At 36.8% G+C, this 18,306-nt stretch overlaps 1 protein-coding gene across 1 annotated transcript; it reads right to left on the reverse strand.

The window, feature by feature from the left end:
* Positions 1 to 8: 8 nt before the first annotated feature.
* fer1l6 (fer-1 like family member 6) lies at positions 9 to 18,034 on the reverse strand. The gene is made up of 38 exons (XM_081367745.1): positions 17,903 to 18,034; positions 17,747 to 17,809; positions 17,593 to 17,671; positions 17,330 to 17,486; positions 17,059 to 17,245; positions 15,874 to 16,066; positions 15,362 to 15,684; positions 15,131 to 15,239; positions 13,104 to 13,260; positions 12,882 to 13,002; positions 12,387 to 12,487; positions 11,608 to 11,698; positions 11,243 to 11,362; positions 10,767 to 10,919; positions 10,494 to 10,671; positions 10,241 to 10,365; positions 9,246 to 9,380; positions 8,935 to 9,081; positions 8,650 to 8,757; positions 7,665 to 7,826; positions 7,365 to 7,536; positions 6,661 to 6,794; positions 6,325 to 6,447; positions 6,181 to 6,226; positions 6,029 to 6,073; positions 4,909 to 4,985; positions 4,671 to 4,799; positions 4,469 to 4,576; positions 3,605 to 3,732; positions 3,338 to 3,508; positions 3,095 to 3,249; positions 2,869 to 3,011; positions 2,682 to 2,770; positions 2,491 to 2,589; positions 1,616 to 1,857; positions 1,276 to 1,433; positions 892 to 992; positions 9 to 225 (listed from the first exon to the last, which is right to left on the reverse strand). Exons 3-38 carry the CDS (start codon positions 17,666 to 17,668, stop codon positions 45 to 47), a joined length of 4,944 nt encoding a protein of 1,647 aa, XP_081223871.1. The 5' UTR covers positions 17,669 to 17,671; positions 17,747 to 17,809; positions 17,903 to 18,034; the 3' UTR covers positions 9 to 44.
* Positions 18,035 to 18,306: the final 272 nt, after the last annotated feature.

Genomic DNA, 18,306 nt, shown 5'->3' on the forward strand with positions numbered 1-18,306 from the left:
TTGTGCTGCTCCATTGTGTCCAATGGCTTTATATGGGTGTTTAATTACCCATTGACTATCTTACTACTGATCGCCCCTGGTAGTGTGTAGAAGATGAGAACCAGGAACAAGGTCACGATCAACAGCACCAGTCCAGCAATGATGTACTTCTTGTAGTTCCCCCAGATCAGGTGAAAGAAGCACTTGAAAGGATTCATAAACCAGGAGAAGGATGTGTCTGGGCGACTAGAGAAAAGAGAGATATTAAATAATTACAAATCATTTACATATACAATAATTTACATATATACAGTAGAACTACCCACACAGCCCAAAAACAAACAATTATTGCCTATATACTAACTGATTGGTAACCCTAGTAATAATGGGAGTGAACCCTAGGAGTTAGAGGGATAGTTCACCCAAAAATTTCATTTTTGTCAATAATTACTCGCCCTCATGTCGTTCCAAACCCTTAAGACTTTCGTTCATCTTCAGAACACAAATGAAGATCTTTTTGATGAAATAACAGATATTTCTGTTATTACTGAGATATTTCATAGAGATCGTAAAACTAATCCATATGAATTGAGCGGTTTAGTCAAAATTTTCTGAAGAGACTCGATCGCTTTATATGATGAACAGATTGAATTTAGGCTTTTATTCAGATCTAAACTTTGATCAGCGAACATAGAAGCTCAACCGAATCAGCTTGACGCTCGAGAACAAACCTCTTGCAGAAGCGTTGCATAGCTGTCTATGAAGGGACAGATTTCATCAAAAAGATCTTCATTTGTGTTCCGAAGATGAACGAAAGACTTACGGGTTTGGAACGACATGAGGGTGAGTAATTAATGACAGAAATTTAATTTTTGGGTGAACTACCAAAGTTAAGTGTATTAGTCACATTACTTTGGTTTCTCTAAAGGCTCTGGCTCTTTGCGTGCACGGCCCACTGGATTTTTCTCCGCCTCTTCAGCTGTCACCAGGTGGAACTCCGCTTCTACCTTCCCCTATGGAGATAAAACAGTTTAAATAAATACTATAACAGTTTTACTAGGTTACATCATATTTGTGTAAATGCACAGTACTACACATACTATTGTTTTGTACAGAACAAATGTAAATGGACAATTAAACATGCCTCAATTTATATAATGTAATTTCATTAAAAATACATTAGTCAAAGTTTTGATTGTCCGTATGCTTGCAAACATGGAGCTATTTTTTAATTATAAAGTTTGAAGCTGTAAAGTTTAATTCACATTTTTCACTGAAATAATTCAATTCACACACTGTGACTTCGCCAGCTTTAATGAAGGGCCACCAGCCTTTGGAGCGTTTCTGCTGAAAGATAGAGATGTTCTCTGTGGTTTCTGTCAGCATTTCCATCTTACAAGCTTTAGCTGATTTGGCTCCACGTGGAAACCCATGCAGGTCCAACTCCACTGAGCCTGAGAGAAACACAAAAATGACCGTCATCAAGTATTATTAATATCAAATATTTTGAGCCAAGGTTTCTGCTATTGTAAGCTAGCAGTGCTCCTACAGCACATCAGGAATGACTACAGAGCACTTCTAGGGAGGATGCGATGCAATGCATATAAACAGATGTTAAGCGAGAGAGATTTCTTACCCAGGAAGTCATCAGAAGAAAGCCTCTCAAAGTCCCACACCTGCATTACAAGGACTGCAGGGATCTTCTGTTCAGTTTTGTCCAGAGAGTAGATGCTTTCTCGCTTTTGTACCACCACCACTTTCTCAGCTGGCAGGTAGTTAAAGGGGAACACAAAGCGCCAGTTGAAGTTGCCTTCTCCGGTCAGAGAATTGTAATGGACATCAGTTTCCTGGCCGTCATCTTCAAGACCCTTTAACCACCTGAAGAAAAACATGAAATTCACTACAGGAAAAATATTATTTAATCAAAATGTTATGTATTAGGAATATTAGAAAGCATTAATTAATTTTTTTTCCACAATTATTATAAATTTTAAAACATAAAATTGTGGTTGATAAATGTTTTAAAGTTTTGAAGTCTTTTATGCTCACCATGGCTGTGTTTATTTGATAAGAGATACAGTAAAACAGTAATATTGTGAAATATTATTACAATTTTTTTTTTTAAATCAAATTTTTAAAATGTAATTTATTCCTGTGATGTGATTACTCTGGTCTTCAGTGTCAAATGATCCTTCAGAAATCATTCTAATATCATTCTAATACATTCTAGTTCTTCTTATAAATATTGAAAACAGTTGTGATGCTTAATATTTTTATAGCAATCCTGATATTTTTTTACGATTTTAGTTTATTTAAAACCTTTTGTAAATGTTGTAAATGGATTATAAATGTATTCCCTGTCACTTTAGATCAATTTAATGAGTCACTGCTGAATTCTTTAAAAAAAGTCTTACTGACCCCAAACTTTTGAACAGTAGTGTATATTGAGAGACTTTTTCAATAAATAAAAAACTAAACATTTTTCTGTTTTATGTGTTCTACTAATGTTACCCTTTGACATATATGTCACTTGACTGCTGTCCTGTTATGAAGTTGGTGTCCTCTAGTATTACATCTTCAGTGTTCCAGATAATGATTCTCAGTTCATACCTTTATGAAAAAACAAAAACAAATGATTGGACAAACCACTACTAACTTCACTGCACAACCCAATGAGTTGGTTTTGTGGATCTTCAGCTTACCCTTTGGGTTTGCGAGGGGAAATGTCCACAGGAGGGCCAGGATGAGGCATATCCATTGGAAAAATGTCCACCCACATCTGCAGATGGCCCTGAGGAATATGAAATGGACAACTATTACAATCACTTTCACCTTATGCATTCTTTATAGTGCATTAAGGTTACATAAAGCTCTAACAACACACATTACCTGGTCTATTCCTGGTTTGTCTTTGAGGTAGAGTGCGCGAGTTTCAATATGCTCTGGGACAAGTTTACAGGCCCCACTGGTCATCTCAGACCACCTGTGCAGCACCTTTAGAGCCAAGTGCTCGTACGACTCCACCATCTGATCTGTGAAGCAGCAGCGAACCCATTGCTCCTTTGGCTATTAATCAACAATCAACATCATGATGTAAACCAAAAGAGTGACATACCTTCATCAGCAAATACCGTTTTCCCTGTGAAGACTTTGTTTCCTATGGTAATGTGTCCTGGAGAAAACTGAGGGTTGTCCAGTCTGTTTTCTTTGCAAAGCTTAATCAACAGTTCTGTTGGCTTGATGCAGTCCCTCCATGCATTATAACCCTCACTAGGTGACATGAGATCATCAGTTGACGCAGAGTGGGCATCAAACTAACTTGATGAGAAGAACTGGATGTTACAATATAAATACTCACATGGCATAATCAGAAGGCAGACCGCAGGTAGCTCGATGCCTGCTGTAAAAACGGTTCTCCAAATCGATCTGTGTTTCTCCAATTAAATCATCCCCACCGACAGTGTCATAGTCATAGATGAGAATATTTAGCAGGGATTCCTTGGGGAAAGTGGCTTGAAATTCAAAGGATCTGAGCAGGAGAGGTAGATTTAGAGATAATGAACCTCAATGAAATGAGCAGTTAAAAGAATTTCAAAGTGAATTTCTTAATCTTTGTCCTTTTCACCTTCCAAACACGGGGTTGAGCTGCTTTGGGATGTAATTGACTCTGTCTTTGATCTCAGTTTTCCCAAGTTTCAGCACTATGTAAGGGTCTGCTTTGCCATCTGGATCCGCAGGGTGCAGGTTGAAGGCCTTAACATGCAGAAGAATGACAATTGACTGTATAATCTGGTGGTCACCCCTGTTGAACACCCCAAAGACCAGCAAAGCTGCACAACAACATTTGTTGATGCTCATAAATCAAACACAAATCAACAATTTGGGGTTGGTAAGATTTTTGAAAGAACTCTCTTGTGCTTGCAAGGGCTGCATTTATTTGATTAAAAATACAGTAAAAAGATTTTGAAATTCTGATGCATTCCTGTGATGGTAAAGTGTAATTTTCAGCAGTCAATACTCCAGTCTTTAGTGTCACACAATCATTCAGAAAAATCATTCTATTATGCTGATTTGCTGCTCTAGAAGCATTTCTTATTATTATCACTGAATGAAAATTCAAATAAATAAGCATTTATTTGAAATATAAATATTTTGTAACATTATAAATGTCTTCAGTGTCACTTTTGGTCAATTAGTCAAAAAAAAAAATGGAATTACTTTCTCTTTTCTTGTTCTGGTCAACTAGCCAAACCAGTAACAGACCAGAAATAACTAAAATCCAGTGTGAACCAGCATGGAAATCCATGCTGTTATGCTTTTTTTCAGTGACACTAGATCCATTGAAATACATAAACAAAACAATAACAAATGACCAAAAAGTAACAATTAACAAAAATCCACCAACATGTATGTCAGTTTGCATCAATATTCCTGTATAATAAAAAAAGGCACTTACAGCAACTATGTACACGCGGATCAGGACCTCTACTGCAGTGTTTGGAGGAATACCCTGGTTTATTTTAAACTGCCCAGAATCCAAATATCCATCCTCCTCCTCGTCATCTACTTCTGGCAGTTTGCACAGACAAAACCTGCCCTAATGGCGCAAACAATAATGAGAATTCTGTGACCTGGATCTTAAAAAGCCTCCATGTATGTATGTTATAGTCCTACATGCGAAACCAGTTTACCTTGAACTTCCCGACAAATCTCTCATAAGCAGAGCCGTCCTCCTCATTGGCCTTTCCTCGATAGAGTTCAAAGGTTTTTACCCAGTCGTCAAAAGGCCCAAACTCCGCCTCTAGCTCTTTGTCATACACCTGGAGTGATTAAAAAAGTGAGACTGCACGTCTGTTTGATGAATAAATACAAATGTAACGTATAGACAGTATTTGCAGTGAAACCGAACATTGTATTGACACATTTTACCTGTAATGATGCAAGCCTGGGCTGTTCTATCACACTCTTGTAATTCACTTCCTTTTTCTTTTCCTTAAAACCTGATGCTAAAGATACCATAGAAAATAACATATCAAAATTACTTGCACACAGTCTGTTAAGGGAAACAGTTTTTAAGAGATTAAAAGTAGATTAAAGCAGCAAATAAATATGCTATTATCACTTCCACCAAAGAGCAATTTAAGTGTCTAGCACAACCAAAACAAACCAACCGACTAACAACTTCCCAATGTACTGTCAAAACCATGAAACATTGATTTATATATATATATATTATAACCCTCACCAGGCACAACACATTTAACACATTTACACTGCAAAATTATTAAGCCGTTATACACTACCATTCAAACGATTGGGTTCAGCAAGATTTTTTTTTTAAAAGAAGAGAAATTAATACTTTTATTCAGCAAGGAAGCATTGAATTGATCAAAAGTGACAGTAAAGACATTTATAATGTTACAAAAAATATTCCTCAAATAAATGCTGTTCTTTTGAACTTTGTATTCATCGAAGAATCCTTAATTAAATGCATCATGGTTTCAACAAAATATTAAGCAGCACAACTGTTTTTAACATTGATAATAATACAAAATCGGCATATTAGAGTGATTTCTGAAGGATCATGTGACACTGAAGACTGGAGTAATGATGCTGAAAATTCAACTTTGCATCATAGGAATAAATTACATTTTAAAATATATTAAAATAGAAAACTTATTTTCTTAACAATATTTACTGTGTTTGTTGACTTGTGAGCAGAAGAGACTTCTTTCATATACTAAAAAAAATAAAAAATAAAATAATAATAATTCGCAACGACCCGGCCCCAAACTTTTGAATGGTAGTGTATGTGCACAAAACCGCTTAAATAGAGGTGCAGATCTGGGCACACTGGGATTGCAAAATGTGGTGTGATCTCTTGTTAACAGCATTTACTGAAGTTTTAAATGACTATGTGGACTGTTTAATTCCATTCACATTTTTATGCTAATGCACAGTTTGCATGGGGAACAAAACACTCTGCAATCCTGTTGACCGCAGCAAAGGAAGAGGGCCAAGCAATGGACAGCCTCCCAATCATTCTTACCCAGATTGATCAATCCTTCGGAAATAATGTTCTCCAGAGGAGTTACTGAAATACATCATAATGTGGGCATGTTTGACTAAAGCTGGAACATGATGTGTCTACATGATCCAGAAGACAAGACTGATTCTGGAATAAACTCAGATTTCACTTACTATTTTCAAAGAGCAGTGGAAATGGATTGTTTTCTTTTTGCTTTGCCTAAGAAAGAAGTTGCGGTACAAAACAACTAGTTAGCAAAAAACTAAAGCAAGACAAATAAAACCATCTGCTGCTTACAAACATGTTTAGAAGCTTACCTGTTGGATCTTCTGCATTGATGCATAGTATTTCGACCACCAATCAATGACGTTATCAGCAGACTCATCAGCCGTGGTGCGTTTCTTCCTTTTAGTGGATCTTCGTTTGCTCTTCTTCGACACCTGGCATTGACAAAATGTTTTATAGTAAATTAGTGGTGTGTGCATGTGCTTATATGCTTTTACTTGGCACATATGTATTTTCAGAAATTAGGGGCGTAGATTAAACTGGAGGGAAAAGCTGGACATTTGAGTAACATATTTCACAATATAGGTGGTAATATTCATAATCTGAGGTTCTCTCAAAATGTTTAGTTTATCCAACTAAAAACAAACCTCTTTGTCCTTGAGTTCCTGGAAGTCTGGCTCAGTTTTGGTGGGAGGGCGGATTATCTCCTCCTGCTCTATTTCTATTGCGATCTCCACGTTTGGCGGTGGCACAACACTTTGCTGCAGAGACAGCTGAGCCACTACAGGAGAAAAACAAACCATACTTTTAATTAGATTTAGGCAATCACTATTATTAAATTATCTTCAAGGTTTAGGGATTTAATAAAACTAGACAGATGTGTTTGAGAAGAGTTGCAACTAAATTTTGCGGGATTGAGCATCCCTGCCCACGACCAATATATTATATTATCGCCCGGTGTCACAGACAAGGCTTAAGCCTAGTCCCAGGCTAAAATGCATGTTTGAGCTGTTTTAACTGAAAGAAACTCTATCTTAAAATATGTCATTGACGTTGTTTTGTCTCACCAGTAATGTTTTCTTTCTTAGGCATGTTTATAAAAACTACTTAAATGTCCTAATTGAACTAAGGCCTAACCCTGGGTTAATCTAAGCCCTGTCTGTGAAAACAGGCCTGTATGTTATTGTGGGCTCTGAATCATAATATTTTCCCAAGACATTTTGGTACTAGTTGTATTGGTTAGACAGTTAGATTTTTTTTTTTTTTTTTTTTTCAGAAAGTAATGCAGAGTAGTGGTCTCTGTTTATTTTTCATTTATTAGGGCTGTTATTGTGACTGTAGAGCGTATTACCTGCTATGTTTCTGGGTTCCTGTTGGGGCTGTTGGATCGGTAAAGGGATGTGTTTGAAAAAAGCCAAGTTGTTGATCATATGACTACCCACAAGTGTGCTCCGTCCAAAGGCCCTCCAGTCTACCACTGTGATGGTAAGAGGAGGGAGGAGGTGTTCGTCTTCAGGCAGCTCCTACAGACAGACAACAGCGGCCAGACATGCTGAGATCAGCAAGCGATGGATCACATGGGCAAAGCGATGGGGACGACACCATACGAGTCAACATTAAACAGAATCTGTTGTTGTAGCAGTTGACTAACCACATCAAAGGCATCCACGAGTATGGTGAAGTTCGGGTTTTTCTTGTAACTCTGTATCACTGAAGAGTTGACGCCTGCTCCTGCACACTTGATAAAAACTTGGGGCCGATCGACAGATAAGAGCTGAACCTTTTTCAGTTCTCTGAGGCCCCAGAACAAAACCTGCAGTGCAGACAAAACACACACTAATAGTGTACACTGAAAAAGCTACATTGATTTACTCGAAACGGTAGATCTATGTTACACTTGACAAAATACATATTACAAATTAAAATTTTAAAAACTAGTGTGACACCTAATAAGTGAGACCTGATGGATAGAAAACAGGACTATTTCCAACTATTACAATGCAGTTTTGCCTATGGGTGAAAACACTGTTCAGATGAGAGGCTTTTAAAAGATGCCTATAAAGCTGAAACGAATTCACAACACTTTTGGGAAATGGTAGTTGAGTCGAGATATAGTGGTTTGACACCAGCAGAAAAAGCTCTGACTAAAAAAAAGGTTTCAGAAGTAGATGTCAAGTGTTGGACGCATGAAAGATGTTTAGACTTATACAGTGCAGTGTACTGGTGGAGTTAAACCTGAATTATTTAAATCTTTCCGTAATTAAACTGTAATTTTCCGTTACAGTTAAAATAAATAAATATATAAAATCAATAGTTTATTAATGATTTTTAAGAATAATGATGGGCTTAGAATTCAAATGACTAACAACCACCAATCTCTCTCTAAAAAAAAAAAACATAACATAAATAAAGCATTTATGATCAATGTATGAAATAAAATGGCTCCATAAAATACAAATCTCACTCTATGAAAAGAAAAGTAATACGTTTAAAGTAATTCACTGCTTGAAATCTATGCGTTTTTACAGCTGTCAGCTAAACTAAAGAACAATGCAATGTGCTTTCATAAGAATGGTCGTGAAGTGTTTTGCTTTTTTTGTACTTTACATATAGACTATAAGATATAGATTGTGCACCTCAATTCTGTACTTGCAGAGAACAGGCCGGATGTATGCAGGTACAGGAATAACCCCTCCATCTGGCTCATCTAAATCAGGGAGAGTGTGTTCTCCTGACTTTGAGATCTGCAGCATCATGGGTAAGACAAATAGCAGACACCATATAAGTTTCTGCATTAGTAGAACACACATAACTCATTATTCATATTAGTAGCAGTAGTAGTAATAATAGTAATAAATAACTGATTCAACCACATCTGTAAATGCATATTACTGTCATGTATTGGGGTTTTAAGACTGGACCTGAATGAGTTCAAAGGCTCCCAGTATGTCTCCTCCTGACAGGCCGCCACAGAACAATGGACTATACTGCAGCTGAGGAGGGACGTATCGCTCCTCTGCCAGTTTGACCACAGGAACAGCCACTGTCGACCCCAGGTACTCTATACCCTGGAGAGAGCAAACCATTGTGCTTCAGGTCACAGCATTTAATACGGATTGAGAAATAATGCAAAAAAAAAGCTGCATATCAAGCTTAATTCAATTACAGAACCATTAGAGAGGTGCATTAGATATTTGTGGTCTGTATACTTAGGTGAATGTGCTTTCCTTACCACTGCATCATCATCATACACTTCAATCACAACTAGCGGTGGCTCCTGGACTATTTCGTGAATACCTCCATACAGAGACACGTTATTTATCAGGATCAGCTGATTCCACGTGGGAGTCAATGTTTGCTTGATGATCTGAAAAATTACAATTTAAACAATTATGATTTTTTTTCACATTATAAGATTATTTGTTTTGTGGCAATTTTATCTTTTGTGACGAATTAGTATTTGTAAAATAGGTGCTCTCATGTTTCTATACATTTTCTAAAATGTACTTTGACAACCGATTCACTAACTTAACTGATCTCTACTTTCTGTGCCTCAAAACCTTGCACTTTTTTTATAGAACCAAAGTAATATTATGCTCATATATATGAAGAGTTCAGATGCAAAAGCCTCTAAGTGCCATCTGAAATTTTCTTCTTTCTTCATTTTTATCAAGCTCGTATATTTAAGTTCAGTAATTTCACTTAAATGCCAATGAAAATTACCAATTAATTGTCATTTCAGTGATCAAAATTATCATTCTAGAAGAAAATTTCAGATGGCACTTAGAGGCTTTTGCATCTGAACTCTTCATATATATATATATATATATATATATATATATATATATATATATATAAATATATATATATATATATATATATATATAAAATGGCTCATATATTATATATATAATATGTTTTTGAAAGGAGTCTCTTATGCTCATCAAGCCTGCATTTGTTTAATCAAAAATACAGAAAAAAACAGTAATATTGTGAAATATTATTACATTTTAAAATAATGGTTTTCTATTTTACTATACTTTAAAATATAATTATTTTTTGTGATCTAAAGCCGAATTTTCATCAGCCATTACTGCAGTCTTCAGTGTCACATGATCCTTCAGAAATCATTCTAATATGCTGAAATGATACCATATTAGTGGTGCAGTCAACAGGTTCATCTATCAATTTTTTGCCAAGAATGTCATCACATAAACTCATGCTTACACCAGTGCTTTGGCTACTGGACAGAAAAGACACCCAGGCGAAGGGGTCTGAGAGGCCAGTGTTGTCTGCTGCGATGAGACCACGGGCCTGGTACATATGAGCCCTCAGCTGGAACATGTGCTTCTCTGTATACCAACAACAAACAAGGCCAAACAGCAAGACAACATGTCAATCAGTGTCTTACAGAGAAAAAGAAACAGGGACAAAGAAAAAGAACTCTTTCTAGCAACATTAGAGTTCTGAGCAATCTTGCCTGTGTACAGTAAATGCTCAGGAGGAGGGCCAGTCCTCTCTTCAGAAGAGATGCCTTCCAGCTCAAAGCCTGATGGGAGATCCTTCAACATGTGGGATGAATCTCTGCACGGTCCCAGCCATAAGTACACATCAAGTTTAGCCTGGACGGTCCAACCCGGTCCACGCTTCCCCGGAGGCTGAACAACACATTTTTATGAATATGTAATGAATGTTTCCTTTTAAAAGTTAGAAGTTAAAGCCATAGCTTATCATATGATATCAGAGTTCAGACCTTGAGGAACAGGGTCTTGATCTTCCCACAGTCTCTGCCTCTCTGATCTGGGCTTTCAGAGAAGAGCAGGTGACGAGCAGGGATTCTGGCATACGCCAGACGCTTGTTATTACTGACCAGACACACAAACACGTCTGGTAAAGTGTGTTGAGGCTGAGACAGGCGTGAGATCAAGAGGAATATTAGTAATAATGTAGACTTACATTAGGTAACAATTTTAAGTTGACGAAGTTACATGTTTCTACATGTACTTACTATAGTAATAACAGTAAATTATGGATAATTACAAGTAATTAACTCAAAACCACACCCTAACTGTAACTCTACAGTAAGTAGTACATGAAGTTAATTCATATTACTCAGCGCATATTTAAGAAAGTATAATGTAACTACGTCACCTTAAAATTAAGTGTAACCACATTATACATATGAGTGTTCAAGGATTTGTAAATGACATAATGAAACAAAATAACAACCTCTTCCACCAGAAATCTCAGTTTCTTTTTAATTTTCTGGACTTCAAGCAGCATCTCTTTTACAGTCAAAGATCTCCTCTTGGGCTCAAGGAGTCCTCCTGCTACTTCAGTCATACTCTCCTGAAGAGCAGCAAATAAAACCAAAAATTAGTCAAATACACTACCAGTCAAACATTTCAATACACTTGATACAATTTATGTTCTAATGATTTAAAAATAATAATAACTTAAAGGCATCTACCTAAATGCTTAATATTGGTTTTGTAGACAAATATAAATTGCAATGAATTCCATTACATTTTTTTATAACATTTTGGTGTTGAAATAAATGAGTTATGAGGACTAAATGCCATAAAGAGACCCACCAGCTCCTGTTTGCACAGAGTGAGCCTCTTTTTGTCCAGTAAGGTCAAGTTGCTTCCCTTCACCTTCTTTTCAGCAAATGCAATAAACTCCCTGCAATAAACATACTGTTACATCCAGAATAAACATACTTGGGATACAGCTGTAGAATTTAATTAATGAAGCATTTATAAAGGGTTAGTTCACCCAAAAATTAATCTACTTAACCTCTGGTTTTTCAATCTGAATGACTTTCTTTCTTCTGTGGACCACAAAAGAAGAATGTTTCCAACTGTTTTTGTCCATACAATGAATGTCAATGTGGTTTAATGTTGTTTTAGACCCCATTGACTTTCTCTTTCATTGTATTGACAAAAAAAAAAAATGAGAAAAAGAACTGGACCACAGACGAAAGTAAGTTATACAGGTTTGGAAAGACATGAGGGTGAGTAAATGATAATGACAGAATTTACATTTTTGGGTGAACTATTATTTTAAAGGTCTCAAAAATTATTTTTATTATCTTGTAAAATAAACCCTTTTGTTGTACTATGAAAACAGTGCAATTTTCTGAACGCAGAACTTCCTAAATTGATACAACAGTGACACCTATTGGGTGTTCAGAAACTTAGTTCACCCAGTCACGTTGTAAGGTACAAAACTGGGACAAAAAAAACTTTAATAGGCCTATTTTAAGGGGACCTCAGGGGAAAATATTTATAATAATAGCCTACTAAATTTAAACCCTTTGACACCTACTAATTGTAAAAAGTGGAATATGGGTTTTTATCTTCAGACCTACCTGGCCTCCCTTCTGAATTCCCGAAGAACATGGTGCATGAGAGTCCACGCCTCTGGAGACAACATTTTATCCAATTCTGTCACCTTAGCGATTCCTTCCTCCTAGGGGAAGTGATAGTTAACCCAAAAAATTACATTTTGTCATCACTTATTCATCCTCAAGTTGTTCTAAACCTGTAATAGTTTCTTTCTTCTGCTGAACGCGAAAAGAAATGTCTTAAAGAATGTTGGCAATCAAACAGTTGATGGTAGCCAATGACTTCCATACTAGGGGAAACAATACTATGGAAGGCTATAGCTAACTGTCTGGTTACCAACATTCTTTAAAATATCTTCTTTCGTATCCAACAGAAGAAAGAAATTCATACAGGTTTGGAGAACATGAGGGAAAGTAAATTATGTAAATTTTTTATTTATCACTGAACTATCTCTTTAATTGAAGATAACCACATGAACTACAAACTAATAACACGGCAATGTAATAAGGCTCACATACAAACATCAGGGCAATAGTGTCCAGCATGTTGGCGTGATGGAGTCGGTAAGCTCGATCCTCCCAGCTGCCATAAACATGCACACAGGGCTTTTGCGCTGTGATGGGCAAGTGCATGTAGTGCCTGTACAAAACAAGATTATGTGTCCAGTTTGGCTCATGAATAAAGTACTTCCCATTATTTAATTAAGGTATAAATGTGTTAGTGTTGTTTGATCTGAGCACCTCTGTGCATCTCCGAAAATAGGTCTCTCTGGTGTTGTAGTGGATTTGCACGTCATTGTTGCTGCGGTGTCCAGAAGAGGAGTGGTAACCGACACATCTTCAAGCCTTTTCTTTGAAGGAGGAGGTGCAGCGCCATCAATGAAGTTCCCAAAGTTACCTGAATAAACAAGTACACATTTAAAGGGGTCCTATTATTTTTGTTAAATCATTAGTTTTAGATGTATTTAGAACTATTGTTGTTAGTTCTTCCGGTGTTATGTAATAATGATATCTATCTAGGTTCAGGGTTAGTATCTAGTTATTCATACCCCCACTCCTAAAATCATATAACATTATCATAATTCTGACAATGACAGTTAGTATATTCAGTGTTGGGTGTAATGTATTACTAAGTACTTAATTGCTGTAATTTAGTTACTTTTCCCTTGAAAATTAAAGGGATTACTCTTAACTTTTCTGCAATTTAATGAGTTATTTTTTAATAGCATGAAATATTGTAAAGACTATTACACACTTGCATGTAATAATATGAAACTCAGTACACATATAGATCTCATCGGGCCGAACAACTTTCGTGCTTTAAGTTTTACAAAAGCCCAACAGGAAGTCGGTTATTATACGTTGTTGTTTGGAAAACGCATACAATGGAATGTGAAATACTCCTCCTAGGGCATTCATCCGATCGCCACCAAACTCGGTCTGAATGAAGTCAAGACATTGAGGAAGAATTCTTGCGAACAGATTTTTGATATCTCGACCGGTTTGGCCCCGTGGCGAGGAAACGAATTTATGGCGAATAATGGGACACAGGAAGTGTGTTATAACTTCTGCATACATTAACTGATCTTGATGAAACTTCAGCAGTGTGTTCGTTGTAAGAGGCCGATCACATGGATGTGACTATTGTGAGTCAAAGTTATAGCGCCACCAACTGGCAGCAGGAAGTTTGTCACTTTCAAAATGCTTTGAAATCACTCTCTTATTTTTACCCGATTTGCTTCATTTATGTGTATAATGTAGACACACAGAAGATGTAGACCTGTGGAAGGATTATTGATATCTTAGATTCTGTTGCCGTGGCAATGCATCAAACTTTAATATTCTTTTCGGATGCTTTTGAGACTCTTAGCATGCTTCAAATTGGATGAAACTCGACAGAGACATCACACTTATTAGCCAGTAGACATGTGAAAAGTTTCAGAAACGGGCGTGGCAGGGGGGCTCAACAGCACCCCCTTGAACGGGGTCTGAAAACTTAAGCAATTATATTAAATTGCAAAAACAATTTCTTGAACTGACCAAACTTTTTAAGGGGAGGTTACATTAAAAACACATTTAAGCATTACATGTTAAATTGTGGTGTTAAATACAAATATAGCTGCGAGCAGCGATGAAGGGCCAAAGCCGGCGGGACCGCCACCCTGGTGCCTTTAGGCGGTGCCACCGGCTTGGGCCCGTAATCTCTGCTCGCAGCTATATTTTTTTATGTAACCTCCCTTTAAAAAGTTTGGTCAGATCAAAAATTTTTTTTTGCAATTTAATATAATCTTTTTGAAATAATTAAAAAACAGTTTCATGTCTATCATTGTATTGTTCAACTGGTCGAGGTTGATATGTGATTTAGAAAGTAATTAGTAATAAGTAATGCAATACTTTTTAGAGAGAGTAATTAGTACAGTAATCTAATTACACAGTTGAGGCTTTTAGATTTACTTTTTTAGAATAACTTACCAAACACTGAGTACATTAGTTATTTTATTTATCTATCCAACATGTTGTGTGCAACTATGTTACCACATGATTTACAAATGACACTCAAAAAGAGATTTATCCAACAAGCTCAAATGTGTAACCCTGTTACCAAAGTTATTAATGAAAAACTGAATGAACAAAAAAAATCTGAAGATTAAGCAAACTACCGCGACCAGAAAAAAATTAAACAGTTAAAGAGTTTTAGACCCTATTTTAAACCGATTTGTGGAAGGTGCCATTTATGTTGTTGAATATATAAATCCTGTTATGTTTACCAATGGTGAACTCAAGGGTGATGGGTCTATCACCGATTCTTCTGTCAATCATGGAAGCCTCGAACACACAGCCAAAGAGCAGGAAGGTTTCCATGTCTTCATCATTTATCTAAATGCAAGTTAAACAATGGCTTGGGCAGCTTCAATATAATGAAAATGTATGTACAAAGGATGGAAAAAAACTGGCAGATTAAAGAATGGAGAAAAAAGGAGAGTGACTACTGCACACACCTTCTGTATGGGCTCCACTGGCATCACTTCAGGTCCTATATTTTTGGACTTTTCCTCGTCACCTCCAGGTCCTGTCCCAGTTTTGGGATCTTTTGCTGCGGTCTTCCCTCCCTTGGTATCTTTCGGACTGATCTTTGAAAACAGGGATTTAGATTCAGCACCTCCAGACAGGATCTCCACACCGAGTTCTATGTAAACCCTGCCTCTGTAGGACACCCCCTCTCCAACACCCTCGTTCAGCTCCTGGCTGTCGTCCACCAGAGTGGAATTACGAAGTGAGCCGTAAAGGTTGATCCATGCCGGTCCGAATGTGGGCAGGAAACCTTGAGAAGAGCAATGAATGATGAAAGAATATGGTATTGGTACATTTGGATTTGATATTTTGTATAGGCTACTGTTTTTCTAATACAATAATATTCAGACATTTTTAAATATGACCACAGTGTCCAAATATTTCAATTCAAAATAATTCGAAACTACTACTTTTTTAACAATGTAATGAAATGGCGAACCGTTGTCTCCATCATTGTCGTTTGAGATGGTGTGCAGATCAATGTAATGAGTCCCAATAGCCACATCGTTCATGCTTCCCTCATCCAGAACCCGAAGTTTCAGTCTTTGACACAGTGGAGGAAACATCTCTTTAAACACCACTTGCTCGTTCCATACTGGTTCTGCTGTGCTCTTCTGAGTAGACGTCCTGCCCTTTCAATCATGAAAGAAAAAAAAGTGTCAGAAAGACATCTGTATATGTCTATGTAACTTTGCATATTTCTATCATATGGCATTGCTGTCGAAGAGTAATTAGCTGATGAAGTGGATTACTTATTGTAGAGATAAAGAAAGGTATCATGAGAATTTGAAGCGGATAGGCTATGTCATAAAAATGTCAGTAGACCGGGAATATTTTAAAACGGGCAGTTCAACTTCATTCATTAATCCATAAGATTTTACCTTCATGTTGTGGAAATACAAACCGGAAGACAGAACACAACAAGCGCCACGCTGAAAATTAGGCCATAGGTCTATAACCACACATACTAAAGAGAAGTAATATTGAAAAAATAACCAACCAAAAAAAAAAACGAAAAAAAAAACCCAAGCACAGGTCGTTCACACAGGTTCGCGTGTATTCATAAGTGCGAAACGGTGCGCATCAAAGGGGAAAGAACGCAATAACGTTCGAGACGCGTGACTTTTATTTTATTTTTTAACTTGACAGCGTTTGATGCCGATAAAAGAATCAGACTTTATCTTGAAAACCCCTGCTCAAAACGACATGTTGTTGTTGTATGGAAGGAAATACGTAACGATTCCTCATGGTCTTCGATCTATGGGAAAAAATAGGCCTGTAATTTAAATAGCGCAGTGTAATTATTGTTAGCTAAAACTATTTTAAATGGTTTTCGATTATAAGGAAATAAAGCTGAAATAAAACAAAAAATCCTATAAATAGCCTACTAATGAAAAAAAAATTAAACAAGAGTTAGAAATTTTGTCTTGGCAACTAACTAATTTAAACATGTTTAAATCGAAGGACTAAAATAAAATAAAGCTACATAGAAATATTTAAAAATGAATAAAACTAATAAGAATTACAACACCACATAAAATGACTAAAATCATAAAAACTTCAAATCAAAATGAAAACATTTAAGTGTGTGTGTATTGTAGTAAGCACTGGATTGTGAGCTTACAACTTGACCGAAGAATGACACCTCTACGTAAGGATCAATGAGGGCTGTCGTGTCTCCAACAAAGGCTTTGGTCACGTTAGCCATAATGCTGGAGTTTATTCTGGGAAGACCTTCCGCTCGGTACACTATCACGTAAAACCGAGCCCATGGCCGTTCAGGGCTTAAGCCTTCAGGAATCAGGAGGTGCCTGGAGAGGACAAACAATTTCAACATCATGAGATACATTCAACATCCAGTCTTTATTATGCCATAAAGAAAACTGAGATCTTACTTGTCTATCTGTTCCTCTGCATCACTGAACTTCTGGGACGGTAGTGCAACATCTCCCTTTCCTGACACACTGATATCACACTTCAAGTGCCCTTTCACCCCTGTGCGGATATCAGCGGGGTCTGTGAGCATGGCCCACTTATTGATGAACTGATGGCCTGGCAGAGCAAGGAGAAGATTTATTGTTTTACAAGCAGAATAACCAATATTCCAATAATCTCTAGTTAAAGAAAAGGTGCGACAAACTGCAAACCAAGCATTTACCAGGTTGGGAGTAAACCGTCCCGACATCAATCTTGAAAAGTCCCACACAGTAGCTCTTCATGATTTTTGAGTGCATAACCTTTGGGAGAAGTACACTACTGTGAGCTCTGCCAGGTCATGTCAAGAAAACCATTTTCTTCACATGCGTACTTACTGATAGTTTGATGACTTTGTCAAAAAAGATGTCTTGATTGCAAAAGAAGTCAAACACAAAATACTGTTGGGCATGAGATGAACATTGTTGTTAAAATTCTTGCCATTAATACCATTAATTCAGAGAGTGTCCAGCAGTTGAAGACAGTATGATCACCTCATTGTAAAAGGGAGAATTGGTTCCTTCTTTGACAGACGTTTGCTTTTTCTCATCTCCAATTTCAATCACGACACTAGGATCTATATTATCCCCGACCAGCTGCCTAGCCTCTGTTATATTGATGGAGATCTTAGGAAGAACACAACAGAATTTTGCCAATCTGCCAATCTTTCAATACTAAGAGTAACAGTTTTAGCATCTCAAAACAAATCAAGAAAGATTGTGTTCAAAAGGCAACTTTTACTCAAGTTATATTGAACTCTACCTGGAAATGTTGTGGTTTGCTTTCAGCTTCCAAGATCCTGACCACAGGTTTACACCTTTTACGTACAAAAAACAAGTGAAATGATGAAGATGTGGTACAGAAACTAGAAGAAAGAACACATTACGCTGAGGAAAAC

Source organism: Scardinius erythrophthalmus, assembly GCF_964197995.2.
Source record: "Scardinius erythrophthalmus genome assembly, chromosome: 6".
NCBI lineage: Eukaryota > Metazoa > Chordata > Actinopteri > Cypriniformes > Leuciscidae > Scardinius > Scardinius erythrophthalmus.

What these genes read in the sequence shown, in the direction of transcription:
- fer1l6 (XM_081367745.1), bottom strand. Translation starts at nt 17,668, where the DNA reads ATGCACTCAAAAATCATGAAGAGCTACTGTGTGGGACTTTTCAAGATT. An exon ending in TCGTGGATGCCTTTGATGTG is followed by an intron (nt 7,537 to 7,664) that starts GTTAGTCAACTG and finishes GTCTGTCTGTAG; the next exon opens with GAGCTGCCTGAAGACGAACA. An exon ending in GATTTGTCGGGAAGTTCAAG is followed by an intron (nt 4,577 to 4,670) that starts GTAAACTGGTTT and finishes TTGCGCCATTAG; the next exon opens with GGCAGGTTTTGTCTGTGCAA.